We start from the raw sequence: 14278 nt of genomic DNA, 5'->3' as shown, positions 1-14278 counted from the left end.
CACTTTTTCCTATACTCATGTCATCATGTTAAGTCCAGATAAAAAGTGGTTCCACGTTTTATCTGGACTCAAATGACATAAAACTTAGACAAACATTAAGTATAATAGAATATAATAAGTAATTCAGAAAAAAATTCTAATGCTAATTTTAGTATGTAAAAATGCGAAAAAAAAACATCATTGTCATTTCCATACCTGGCACATAAATATAATGTGTAGGCCGGGGCCAACCTAAACGTCGGCGTCGTGACGTCTAAATGTGTTATAACTCGCGCCAGAAATTGCTCTTGTGGGTCTTCTGGGAATTCCAAAACAGCCGGCAAGATTGGATCTTGCCCCCTGGGATACCTATCCATGCCGCTTAACCTATGGATAAAGAATTTTTTATTTTATACAATAAGAGGGTTAGTGAGGGATGAAGAAAAGGTAGCGTTCAATTTAACTGATCATGTTACAAAAAACGGATAAAAAACACCCCTATTTTAATTTGCAAGATTTTGAAATATATCATAATACAGTTTATTGTTAAAATATATCCCCACAGAAAAATAACTTGAAGGTTTAAATCAGTGCTATTGGCTGGCCGTTTATTAAGTTGTATTTTTAAAATATACCGAATGACACAAAAAAAAGGAAACACTTTTTTACTTTTCAAGATAAACAAAAAGTAGCAAAAATAGAGTATCATTGTTTTTAGAATATTATTTTCTATCGAAATATAAAATATTATACCAAGTGTCCCATTTAAAATAAGAAAGTTAGTGTCATTTCCAGCTAAACCGGAAGTAATGGAAAATAATAGAATATGTCAAAAAGTGCTCTTATAACTATTCTATCGATATATCAAATTTCATTTATTTATCTTAAAAAGTAACAAAGTTATTAATTAGTGTTCCCTTTCTTGTGTGTCACCCGGTATATATATATATACTCATTAAAAATGTCATTTATGTAATCCATGGATAACACCCTATAAAAAATTCAAATACGTGATAATTAAGACTTAAAATGTAATTATAATAGAAAATACTAGCAGTATTTAAAAGATAAAGTATTTAATAAAATTATTTAAAAAGGCCTGAATAAACGTTGCTCTTCTATATATTTTTGTAAATTAAATCAAAATAAAAACATTTTTCTTGTTAGCCACAAATATAGAGAGTATTCCATTAAAACAACTTGCTATAGTGTTTTTAATTATATGATGCGCACTTGCATTTTCCAGAAGCCAATGAACTTTTGTTTTAAAAGCTTCTTCTTTTTTAAATACTCATTATATATTATTATAACCCGTATAGATACGTAGTAGCAAATATGATAAACCTGTACAGAAAAATATTTTCACTTATTTTGATTCTTTAAAATGTTTAGCACAAAAAACAAAGCGCTAAGCGATAAACTAAAAAAAAAAAAGAAAAAACAAAAAAAATACCTATTCTCTGACCTACTATCGGAACCTTGAGACCTATTATCTTCCCTAGCACCGCTATGTGTAGATACCGTCTCTACATTGCCGTCAATATCGAAAGTGGTCTCTATATTTTCCCTAGAACCTGACGCTTGCGTTGGACTTAAAGCACGAGGTGAACGGCTAAATAAAATTTGAAAAAAATAAAGCTGGCATTGCAAATAAAAAGAAACAACAAACACATATTGCAATAGTCAATTTTTAATTGCCTTTCTCACCTTTCGTATATTCTTGACTGGTTATCTATGCTGCCCAGCGGATGTCTTGTCCTATCTTCTTGAGTCGGGTCTACGAATCTGGAAAAAAACAGATACACAACATAAAGTATACCATATATTTAATTTACAAAAAAGTACATAAATATCTAGAACTATACTCGCCGGCACAAAATTCCGCCACCCTGAAATATTGGCCAAGTTTGATGTTCAATCATTTTGTAAAGTAGCATTTTTCGATTAGGCTATATTATACAGGAGTAAAACAAACTGTTATTTTTTCTCGTAATTTCAAAAGACTCTGTAGGAAAATTAAGGTGGATAATTCTGTTTACATACTGTTCCTTGTAATCTTTGATGTATTCTAAACATTTCGATTTTTGATTCATTCCATTATCTCATTTCTGCTGCGAGCTGCAAATTTTTTATTAAAACGCTGATTTGAAGCTTATTTTTAGATAATTAATGTCAAGTTTTCGGTTAAAAATTATCGACGTTGGCTAAGGACGCAATTATTATGATATAAAGTTTGACAGTGTCACTATTATAATTTGTTGTGTGTCAATATGGTATTAACTCCAGCAGACGTGGGTAGAATTGTTGCCTAAATAGAGGATGGCCGTAGCAAAAGTTATGTCGCCCGTACTCTGAGATATCCGCGGTCTACAGTTCGAGATGCCTGGAATAGGTATTTACAGATGGGAATTTTTACTAGACGACAAGGCTCTGGCAGAAGGAGAATGACCACTGCAGCTGATGATCACTTTGTCACCATTAGCTCTTTAAGAGATCGAAGATCTACTGCTGTGTGTCTAAAAAATGACTTGCGAATACTTCATGGAGTAAGTGTAAGTGAAAGAACGATACGTAGAAGATTAGCTGAAGCTGGACTTTATTCACGAAGGCCAGCAAGATGTCCACAATTACTTCCTCGGCATCGACAACACCGACTGAGGTTTGCAAGATCGCATTTTGAGTGGACTCTAGAACAGTGGGCAAACGTACTATTCACAGATGAATCCAGGATTTGTTTAAGGAAGCCGGATGGTCGTGAGCGGGTATACAGACGTAGAAATGAAAGATATGCTGACTGCACCATTTCAGAACAAATCTCATATCGTGACGGTTCAGTCATGATTTGGGCGGGTATTTTTACCGAAGCACGCACCAATCTTGTATTTATTAAAAATGGAGCTCTAACCGCCCACCGTTACATTGAGGAAATCCTTCAAGAAGTTGTTGTCCCATTTGCTCCATTTATTGGGAACCAATTTACATTAATGCATGATAATGCTAGACCTCACGTTGCACATGTAGTGAGCGAATATCTGGATGAAGTTGGAATCCCAAGATTGGAATGGCCCGCATATACCCGGATCTCGACCCAATAGAACATCTTTGGGATCAACTTAAAAGGGCCGTTCGTCGTCGTCCTGTACAACCACAAACCTTGCAAGACTTACGACTAGCGCTGATCGAAGAATATGAGGCTATTCCTCAAGAAAGAATAAGGAACCTTAGTCATTCGATGCCGCGAAGACTGCAAGCTGTTATTGCTGCGAGAGGAGGAAATAAACGCTATTAATTTTTTTTTTTAATTAACTTTATGATATACCTAGTGTTTGCTTCTTCTAATAAAAAAAAAATTGCAGCTCGCAGCAGAAATGAGATAATGGAATGAATCAAAAAACGAAATGTTTAGAATACAAGAAACAGTATGTAAACAGAATTATCCACGTAAATTTTCCTACAGGGTCTTTTGAAATTACGAGAAAAAAACAACAGTTTGTTTTACTCCTGTATAATATAGCTTAATCGAAAAATGCTACTTTGCAAAATGATTTTAAAAAATCACAACAAATGTATCTAAAAACTGATGGCAAAATCGTGAGAATCTGATAAAAAATAAAAAATTTATAAAACATCAAACTTGGCCAATATTTCAGGGTGGCGGAATTTTGTGCCGGCGAGTGTATATTGAGAATTACCCACGTAGTCTCTCATATATGATTAAAGAGGTTGGGAAATTAGCACATTCAGGCTATAAGAAAGATCTTATAGATCCAGAACTAGATTTAGGCATTGTAAGTTTTACCGTTATGTATCAAGAAATCACGGTAGAATCTGCACCAAAATAACGGAAAGATTCAAAACAGTACTTAGACAGATTACTGTTTGGATATTCAAAGCGAACCATACAAAGAAGCCAATAGATACTGTTAGGGGGACTGTGTGAGTTCATCAGAACTGTTTAAATTAATTCAATTAAATTTCAAGGAGTAACCAAGAATTTAGATAATATCGTAAATATAAATGCAGAAAAAGATGATTCTGCGACCTTTATTTAAAAATAAATATAAAGCATTATTCTTTGTGGCAGCTCCAGATAACATCAGAAAATCCAAAGTTGCATGCGTTCCACAAAATGAATAAAGAATTCTTATACTGTTTATAAATAGAATTGATCTTGCCACAGTAAAGAGTAATAAAAATATGAAGGAATGTGTTAGTCCTGGAGAACATAAGGAAAACTTTGAAGTAAGTTAAAAAACATATTAATTCATTCAAATGATTATTTATCTATTCGCTTTTTTGACACATTTACATGGAAATAACATTTTGTCTAATACAGGGGGTCCCAAAAGTGGACGTTGTCAGTGCCGTATTACAGTTTTCCTGATTTTTACAAAAAACGCTTAATGCATCATGTACAGAGTGGCCAGATAAGAATGCAAAGTGCTGTATTTTGGAAACTATTCGTCGTAGAGACCTGCGGTAAAAAAAATTATGACTAAAGTGGCCAAAAGAATACCGTGGCAAATATTTGCAGATTTCCAAGGGGGCGAAATCGCCATATTAAACTTTTTAAGTGATTTTTCACTGAAATCTACCCAGTAAATGTTACGAAAAAATATATGCTTTTTAAAAAACTCTACTCGAGTAATTTTTGTTTAACACTTTGTGACGTATCTAGTAAAATAAGTGGTGGGTGGTAATTCAATAATATGACTTTTTTTCATAAAAATGTAGTGAAACGATAGCTAAATAGGCCAGTGAAAACCGTATCTAGATATCTTATTCGTAGCCTGAAATATCGAAGAAAGAATATTTAGTTATTATATAATTGTAATAAGACGCTATTACACCGATATTTATTGTTATTTATTTGTCTTTTTTTAAGGTTCAATGATAGAATGTCTTAATTTAATAATTTTTAAAGATTCTTTGTTCGAAAGTTAAAAAAAAACGTGTATGGGCATAATAATCAATGCATATAAAATGCAAGTGCAAGGTCAACTTGTCAACAAATATTTAAATTAGGCAGTCCAATTTGTGTTCGTTGCACACATAAGTAAAGCGTTAAATGTTACTTATTTAATAAACATTGTCATACGGTGAAATAATTTCAGATTAGTGAGACAAGTCTTTTTTATTGGCATCTTTATTTAGCTAATCGGTTTTCGAAGAAAATCACTTACCCCACAACTTATTCTAAATAATATAAAAAAAAAGCATTTTATTGCTGCTAAATATTACGATAAATGTTCAAAATGTAAACGGCGGATGAATTTACTTTTTATGCGCCAGAAGGCTCTTTTATTATATATCGCCATAGAAAAAAGTCTATGGGGTTCAGATCTGGTGAGCGCGGCGGTCATTGGATGGTTGCTCCCCTTCCTATCCATCGATTGTATTAAGAGTAGTATCGAGATGTTGCCTGACGATACAGGCAGAATGCGAAGGAGCTACATTGTGTTGTAGTTAAGTCTTCCTAATAAATCGAATGGTCCAATTAATTTGCCCATAGATTGACTGAAAACTGATGCTGAAAACGATCATTTGTGACCACTTTACGATTAAGATACTCCCGTAATATAATAACGTAATATTAAATAACGTAAATTGTGTATATTAAGTATAAATTATTTGAAAAAGGATGTTCATTTTTCTCATCATAAAATGTTTCACCGTATGAGATTGAATTAAATAAAGTAGATTTTTCTGATAGATGTGAATTTTTGGTCAAACGCAAACATTTGTATGTAAAATTTAAACACATTGAATATTTATCATTTTCTAAGTAGTGACAGTAGCAATTATGCATGAAATTAATACTTATTCAAAAGTACAATCTTCAAGGCAATAGTCGTAACAAGTAGCAAGCATATACTTTTGGGACACCCAGAATAAGTATTTTGCAATGATGAGCAGCAGTGATTTGACTGTCTCTGTATGGGTATGAAAGGGGATATGTCATTGTAAACATAGATTCTCTTAAAAAACCAGCGAATATCTTCAAACTGATTAAGATGGAGTCACGAGAGCCAGCATTGCATGTGGATATTGACAAGCTGAATGAAAATATCGTAGATTCTATAAAAATACGCAGAGCAAGCGAATGGTGCTAAAACTAACTAAAGAAATAGAGCAAAAAATAGGTAACAGAACTAAAAACTTGTCTCCTTCATGGAGAGAAGAGAACTGCAGAATAAATATAACTACAGGCGAATGCTTCATATAGCCTGGTCCGCCAGAACAACAAATGCATAAGTTTTAATTAGAATGAATACCCGCCCTCAGTTATTGAGTATTTTGTATAAGCCGACAAAAGTTCCATAAAAGTTTGTCCACAATGGTAGTAAATACACCCAACAACCTGAAAAACCTGAAATTTTTGTTGGAACTGTCTTAAATAAAGACTTTGCCGCAGAAACTTCTGAAGACCTGCTGGTTTGCCTTGCACCGAGGTTAAATTAAGCCAGATTTAATTATTGGGTCTAACAAAGAGGCCATTATCTTAGAGGCTGCAAAAAAGCTCGACTAGTTCTTTATATCAGGACACATCCTCGAGTTTCTCAAGAAGAATAACATATGTACCTGTGAAGAAATGGTAACCAAGTCAAGGCAAGTTAAATTCTTCAATGGAATCAAGGACAAGATTATGGACGTAAATCTATGGTCAGTTGATGTTAGAGTAAACCTTTCGGAACCTTCAACGCCGGAACGCAAGATGCAATCACTTACAAGACTCATATTAATATACAAAGTCTACGTAATAAGATATCTGAAGTTGAGATATCTTATTACTGAAGTCATTGGAAAGAATGATGCTGATTTTCTGAGCATTGATTAAATGAGCTTGAACTTTTGAGTTTGGATACATGGTTTTAGTGCTGCTCTGGTTTTTGCTGATCAACACATGGTCATGGAGGTGTGTATACATTATACATAAAAAATGGCAGTGCTTTTAAAAGCCTCAATATTGATCAATTTTCTGAAGAGATTACATGTGAAATAACTGGTGCCTGATGCAGTCGTTAACCCAGTGAATTACTGTATAGTTCTCCTCTGAGCAATTTCGATGCGTTTCTCCAGCTTTTGCCTGAGGCTCTTGACAAGCTTGATCTATCCCTTGAGACAATCATAACAGCTGATTTTAATGTTAGGATTTATAACAATGACAGTAATTCTCGGCAACTTTTTTTCCTCTTGCAATCTTTTGACCTCCATAAGTCGGTCAATTTCGCAACTAGGGGGAAAGCGGTTATTGATAATATTTTTACCAATAATATTTAGAATAATATTTTTGCAGCCACACGAATCCTTATGCAAACTTTTTGTGGTTCAATTTTTGTCTCACCCCAAGGGTCTAATCTTTTCTTTTAAGACAAACTGTAAAGCCAAGAAAGACCCTAAAAGGTCCATTTATAGGCCAGTTACTCAGGGGAGCCTTTTCAGGCTCTATAACTAGATTGAGGTTAAGGATTTTTTCGGTAAGTCTTATACTGATATTGATGTCAGGTTTTAGAAGTTTGTGGACACACTAACTGATGCTGTTAAGTCATTTTTTCTTTAAAGACTAGATTGTATAACTTCAGTGAGAGTAGTTAATTGACGATCTAAAGAAATGGGCTCAGGCCTGCACGGACTTCACTCATTCAGCAAGCAGTGAAACTTCAAGTTTAAATATCAAACTAAAATTCAGGAAGCAAAGAGGCATGCATATGATATGTATGAATGATCATCACTTCTTTACAAAAATTGCTGAAGATGTTACTTTGGCTTACATAAAACAACTTTCAATGTGGTTCAACAAAAAATGCCCAGCCTTAGGAATAGCACTAGTAAAGATTCTTTTCATATACATATCAACATAATTTGTCAAAACATTGAAGCATGTGATAAGTCATCCTCTCACAAAGCTTATTAATCTCAGCATAGCTCAGAGCATTTTATTCAAAGCACTTAAAAAAACACTCCATTTCCATATTGCTCATTCTATCTAGAATATATGAATCCATCCTAAAAGAACAAATAACTCATTTATTTAAAGAAAATATAATTTTCTTACAAATCCAGTATAGTTAAAAAAAGATCTTGGCAATAAACCTTCTTGTTGAAATTGTAGCAGCTGGTCTGGAGGCTGGTCATGATTCAGTCTCCTGTGCCTATGAATCCTTATATGATCTCACAAAAGCGCTCAACTTTATATCGTATGATATTTTAATTAAAAAGATGGGATCCTGCAATTTTGATGATCAAAATGTTGCTCTAATTCAACTTGGCTTCGGCCAGACAGGTGAGATCAGAAGATCTTAGCTGACATTTTCTGATCTTACCTGTCTGGACCTGTACTTTGGAACTAAGCGAGTGCTTCAGCATTGAAGAGATGCAGTATGGTATCCCACAGGGCTCAAAATTGGGACCACTGCTCTTCTTAATAAACATCAATGACCTAAGCAACTTTATGGATTACCCAGACTTGATACTCTTTGCAGAAAACACAACAAACATCATAAAGTATAATCCGGCTGACTCCACTAACCCCTTGGCTACTGTATTGGAGACAACGCAAAATAGAAAAACAGACTGGTTCTTGGTTAACAAACCGAGATTCAAAATATGAAGTTTAGCCTTAGAAATTAAGGACCATCACTAAAATGTGACTCGCAGGTCAAATTTCTTGGAGTTTCTTCGAACTCTGGTCTTACCTTATCGGAAATCTCACCAGATTTGTATCCCTGTCCATAATCATGACAGCAAATCATGGGTACTTTTTATTTAACATGACCTAAATTTGTTAAACTGGGGTCATTTCTTTCATGCAAGTAAAACCTTCAGACTACAAAGAAGATGTTTACGTGTTATAAGTGGCTTTAGGTATCGTGATTTTTGTCGCCAGAGTTTTAGGGATCGAGGACACTAACTTTTCCTAGTTTCTACAGACTCCAATGCCTGATTTATTTAAGATCTAATTTACCAATTTTTGCATAAATAAGAAAAACAGCCTACCTGGAATATCTAATACGGCACAAGGATTATGAACAACTACAAGTAATACAGGAAGAAAAAATTGAAGGTAAACGAGGCATAGGGAGATAAAAAAAGTCCTGGCTCAGAAACATGAGAGACTGAACAAACAAGAAATGCAAAGAACGCAATGAAATGAAAGACAATACAAATGCAAAGAATGAAATACAATGAAAAAGATTTGCAATAGTGCTCGCCAACTTTAACAGAGGATGAAAAAGTAATTTATCATTCTTCTTACCTATAAGTATTGCTATTCCCAAATTTAACTAAGCTGCCATTAGTCAGTATGGTGGTCTGATGTATCCTCTGTCCGTTGACGTAAGTGTGAGCATCAGCGTGACATGGTGTCAGCGACGTCACGCCGTCAGTGTTGGTGATGACGCAGTGGCGCGGTTGAATATGAGGTCCATACAGCTGAAGAGCGATACCGTTGGCAGAACCGACCTAGAATTAAGAAAATAATAATAATTTAGTGTTATATTATTCCAGAATAAATCCTAGGCACCCTTTGATATAATCGAAGTTCATACATCACTTACAACTTTCAATATTTTATCCGTAAACTGGAAAAGCTGCTAAACCATAAAAATAAATTCAGGTAGAAATACAGGCAATATGTACTCTCAATTGACATTGATGGATCTGCTTAAATCTATTTTCCCGTGAAATGTATATTTTAATCTTTTTAATCTAAGTTTTTATTTATTCCATTATTAGCAAATTAGAAATATTTCATTTGTAGCATTTTTTTAAAATGATGGCCACACTTGATCTGGCCTAATGTAATACTTGTAGTGTCATTTTTGAATTTTATCATGAAATGCAATTCTATTTACGCGAGCCACTAATATGCAATTAAAATACACACATAATAATTTTAAATAAGCAAACCGTCAACAAACTGGAAAACATCGGGCATCTGTTTTTCCATTTTCCCGAAACTCGTATTCATAAAATCAAAATAAATTTATCCGGCGGCCAAATTAATTATATCGTTAACCATACGTTACCATTGATGCTGCGGATATTTTCAAGTGCAAATTGATAAGCAGAATTATTATTTATAGTTTGATAGCTTTAATAAATTAGCTAGTGGCTGACTAAAAACTAAATATTATTTTAACTATACATATATAATACCTAAAGCAATTAATTCCTCATTAATTTATATATTTGTTTGTCGTGTACATTAGAGAATCACCCCCAAATTGGTAAAAAAACAAAGGGAATATTAAACTAAACCCATTTAAGCTAAATAAAATATTTAATACTCGATATACTAATAATTTGAAACAGCCTGGATTAGTGTTGAATATATCTATTTGAGTCTACTTAAAGGTTTGTTAACGGAATCTCTTTTTGCATTATGAATTATAGAGCCGAAAAAGCCTGCCTATAAATATCTCACAGGAGTTTTTCACTATTAATAAGGGAAAGTACTATGTGACATAAACTAGCCTTAGGTCATGCATACCTGACCTATTCGTTTAAATTGAAAAGCGAATTTCTCTGAATATTGCAATATCCCACGTGTCAATATGCCCATATTGAGGAGCATATTGATATACGATTTATTGATATCCCAAATCTTTTATTTCACTCTTTCGTTCTAGATTTCCAGTAATAGAATTCCATGAATGGTATTAATATCGCAATCATATTAAATTTATGTAAAAATCACACACGACATTAATATTTTATTCTTGTACAACGATGAATTAATATCATGTTTGGAATAGATACAACGAAATATAACCTTGAAAAGTATAAATTGCACTAAAATCACCTAAAAAAACTAGTTCCGAGTAATCAGAAAGGCAGTTGCTGAGTAGATTAATAAAAAATTGATTAACAATAAAAAGTAAATAAGAAAAAATTTACAAATAAAATATTTATTATAATATAGGAGATAGGTAAGAGGTAGCTTGATTGCTTTGTTTATTTCTTATTTTTTAGAAAATAATATTCAATACTTTTTTTATTTAGGATTATATTACATGGAATTATGATTTGGCACTTAATATATATCATTCATTTTTATCAGTCCATGATGCAACAGCCTTAAACAACTTTTTCATAGGCAGCAGGATGGTAGATCAACATTAAAAAAAACAAATAAAGATGATGAGGAAGACAAATAACATGAAATGTACCCCAACGATAACGCGAACTTTTCGAAAGGACATTGACGAACACCTAAAAAAGTAAAGAACTGCACCAGCGTGGCGACATCTCGAAGGTTAAGCGGGAACCTTCCGGAACAATGTTCTGCCGAGTATATAAGGAGCCGCATAGCCGATAATTGTCAGTTTAGTGAAGTAAAGTTGTGACTATTAGCGAGAGATTTAAATCAGATACAAACAGTTGTAAATAAATACGGTGAAAATAAATATTTAGTCAGTCGTAAGTGAACGTGTTTTGTAGTGTAAGTCTGGAAATAAATTAGTTGACTATTTTCAATTGTTTTAATTCACACCTAACAAATGGGAAAAAACGCTACAATATGGTAGATGCCATAAAACAAATACATTAAAAACAGATTTTAAACAGCTATTTACTCCAATTATTAGAAATATATTAAAAGCGAAACTGAACATTTATCTACCAAGGGAACAGGCTTGGTTTTGACCAAAGTATGGCACAAACGATCATCTCCAAGTCCTAAAGAATCTTATAGAAAAGTCCATTGAATACAATAAACCATTTGTCCTGATCCGATTGTAAAATAGATCATCGATATAACTTACTAATAGTTTTTAGATAAAAATGTTACACCAAACGTAAAAGTGCAGGAGACAACAAATAAATTCAAAATAAATAGAGGAGTTCGGCAGAGGATACTATTTTGCCAAAACTGTTTACGAACCTGCATTAGTATATGTTTAAATCTGTAAATTTGGAAACCTAGGGTTAAACATAAGCGGTAAAAGCCTAATCCATTTAAGTTTATAGATTAACATCGTCCTAATATGAGATCGCCTTGACCATGCTATGAACATTCTACCGAAGTCACCGTAATATAGAAAGCCAGAAACATCATCCCACTCTCCAGCAGCTACGTCACGTCGAACGTCTATTGCCCGAACGACTCGACTTCCTCGCCCGGCCCGGGATTAGGTATGCACTCGGTAGGAAGGCATTAGGAAGTATTAATAATAACTTTTAACATCTTTAAATCTCTAATATCGGACAGATATGAAGAAAATTATTTAAAATGCTCATCTCAGAGAGCCGTCCTCACCAAACTTGCTGTTGGAATTATTTTCGACAATTCAGATATCAATCCTGAAATAACATGTGACTGTGGAATTCTTATATAAGATCTTGTAAAAAATGCGGTATTTAAGTTTTCAAACATTTTATTAAATAATTACCGAAAAGTCCAAAATACAATCCATGCCGCCAAACTAAAAAAAATTATAGAGAGAAAAGAAAAACAAAATGTGTCCAAATCAAAAGATGAAAACCAAAAACCAGAACCAAAGACCAGAAAATTTAAAAAACTCTCCAGTTCATAAAATTAATTTATTAAATTTTTTATTCTGTTTTTATCGAGTTTTTTTATCTAGCTATTTGAGTTTTATTTCTGTTGGTGTTTTATTAAATTTGTGCTAAACCAACTTTCATATTATTATATTTATTATTTCATTATAATTATATTTATTTTTTTAAGAGTTTTGTATTTATGTTTTAATTTATTATAAATAAATATTTCGGGAGGTATTAAAAGCTTGTATGGGTTATTATATTTTTTTATGATATTTTTGTTTTAATAAAAAAATATGATTTTATGTATTTTGTACTACTACCAGCACACTATCAATTTTAAACAATTATTTAGTATTTTATTAAAATTGTTTTAAACAATCTTACATTATATTATATTTATTATTTTCCTAAGAGTTTTGTATTCATGTTTCAATTTATTCTATTCTATATGTGCATACATATAATATACTTTGGTAGCTATTAAAAACTTGTATGGGTTATTTGTCTTATATTTATAACTTATTATTTGTTTTAATTAATAGTTATAAATATATATATGTTTCAGTAGTTATTAAAAACTATTGTATCATATAGGCCTTATTTGCCTTATATGCACATATTAAAGTAAGATTTACGAATTTATCTAAAAAGACCATGTTCAACCAATGTTTTTGCCTGTACTAACTTATATAGGGTGTCCCAATAGGAACGCACGTTTTGCATTGCGCAGCATTCTTTTTTTATCGCAGTATGTCAAAAAAAAAACTGAAAAGAATAATGTAAACAGTTTGCGATTAGTAGCCATGGAACGATATACGGTCGAACAACGAATTATTATTGTTAAAACACATTTTTGGTCGACACGATGCACCAAATCACACGACCGTCCAAAGACTAATTAATAAATTTGAACAAAATGGTTCTGTCGTGGATGTAAAAACACCAGTGCGTCACCGTACTAGCCGTTCTGTTGAAAATATTGCCGCAGTGCGTGAAAGTGTTGGCGAGAGTCCGGGAACATCTATCCGTCATCGTGCACAGCAGTTGCACATTTCGAAGAGCACTACCTACCGAATTCTAACAAAAGATCTTCATTTACATGCCTATAAGATTGAATTGACCCAATAATTAAAGCCCGTGGACCATGCGACGCGCCGTACATTTTCTTCTTGGGTATTACAAAAACAACAAATGGATGTCGATTTTTCGAAAAAAAAATTGTTTACCAATGAGGCACACTTTTACCTTAACGGCTTTGTTAATAAACAAAATTGCCGAATTTGGGGCGAAGAAAATCCTAGTCATTCATGAGAAGAAAATGCATCCATTAAGAGTCAATGTTTGGTGCGGACTTTGGACAGGTGGAGTAATTGGACCGTACTTCTTAGAGGACGAGGCTGAAAATGCAGTTACCGTGAACAGCGAACGCTATCGTAATATGCTCACTGAGTTTTTATGGCCTCAATTGGATGGTATGGATACGGGCGGTATGTGGTACCAACAGGATAGTGCGACATGTCACACTACACGTGAAGCAATTCAATTGTTGCAAAGAAAGTTTCCCGGTCGTGTCATTTCACGGAATGGAGACCAGAACTGGCCCGCAAGATCATGCGATTTAACGCCTGGTGACTTTTTTCTTTGGGGTTTTTTAAAATCGCTCGTATACGCTAATAACCCAACAACAATTCCACAGTTGAAAAACGAAATTAGACGTATTATTAGCGAAATTGGGCCGCAATTATGTGAAAATGTAATTGAAAATTCCTCAAAACGAATAAGAGTCTGTCAC

At 33.3% G+C, this 14278-nt stretch overlaps 1 protein-coding gene across 7 annotated transcripts in view; it reads right to left on the bottom strand.

Moving 5' to 3' along the window:
• Positions 1-14278, bottom strand: part of LOC126745805 (afadin) — a 465103-nt gene that overhangs the window by 77274 nt on the left and 373551 nt on the right. For 5 of the 7 annotated variants that reach the window (XM_050453809.1, XM_050453810.1, XM_050453811.1 and 2 more), the window contains 4 exons: positions 9236-9441; positions 1687-1764; positions 1433-1591; positions 196-366 (listed from right to left, as the gene is read on the bottom strand). In XM_050453809.1, coding sequence (XP_050309766.1) covers positions 196-366; positions 1433-1591; positions 1687-1764; positions 9236-9441 — 614 coding nt within the window. The remainder of the gene's footprint in view (positions 1-195; positions 367-1432; positions 1592-1686; positions 1765-9235; positions 9442-14278) is intronic. The other 2 variants (XM_050453812.1, XM_050453813.1) reach the window with 2 other exon arrangements.

This window comes from Anthonomus grandis, chromosome 16, assembly GCF_022605725.1.
Source record: "Anthonomus grandis grandis chromosome 16, icAntGran1.3, whole genome shotgun sequence".
In the NCBI taxonomy this organism is placed as follows: domain Eukaryota; kingdom Metazoa; phylum Arthropoda; class Insecta; order Coleoptera; family Curculionidae; genus Anthonomus; species Anthonomus grandis.
This window is presented reverse-complemented; position numbering and strand designations above follow the sequence as displayed.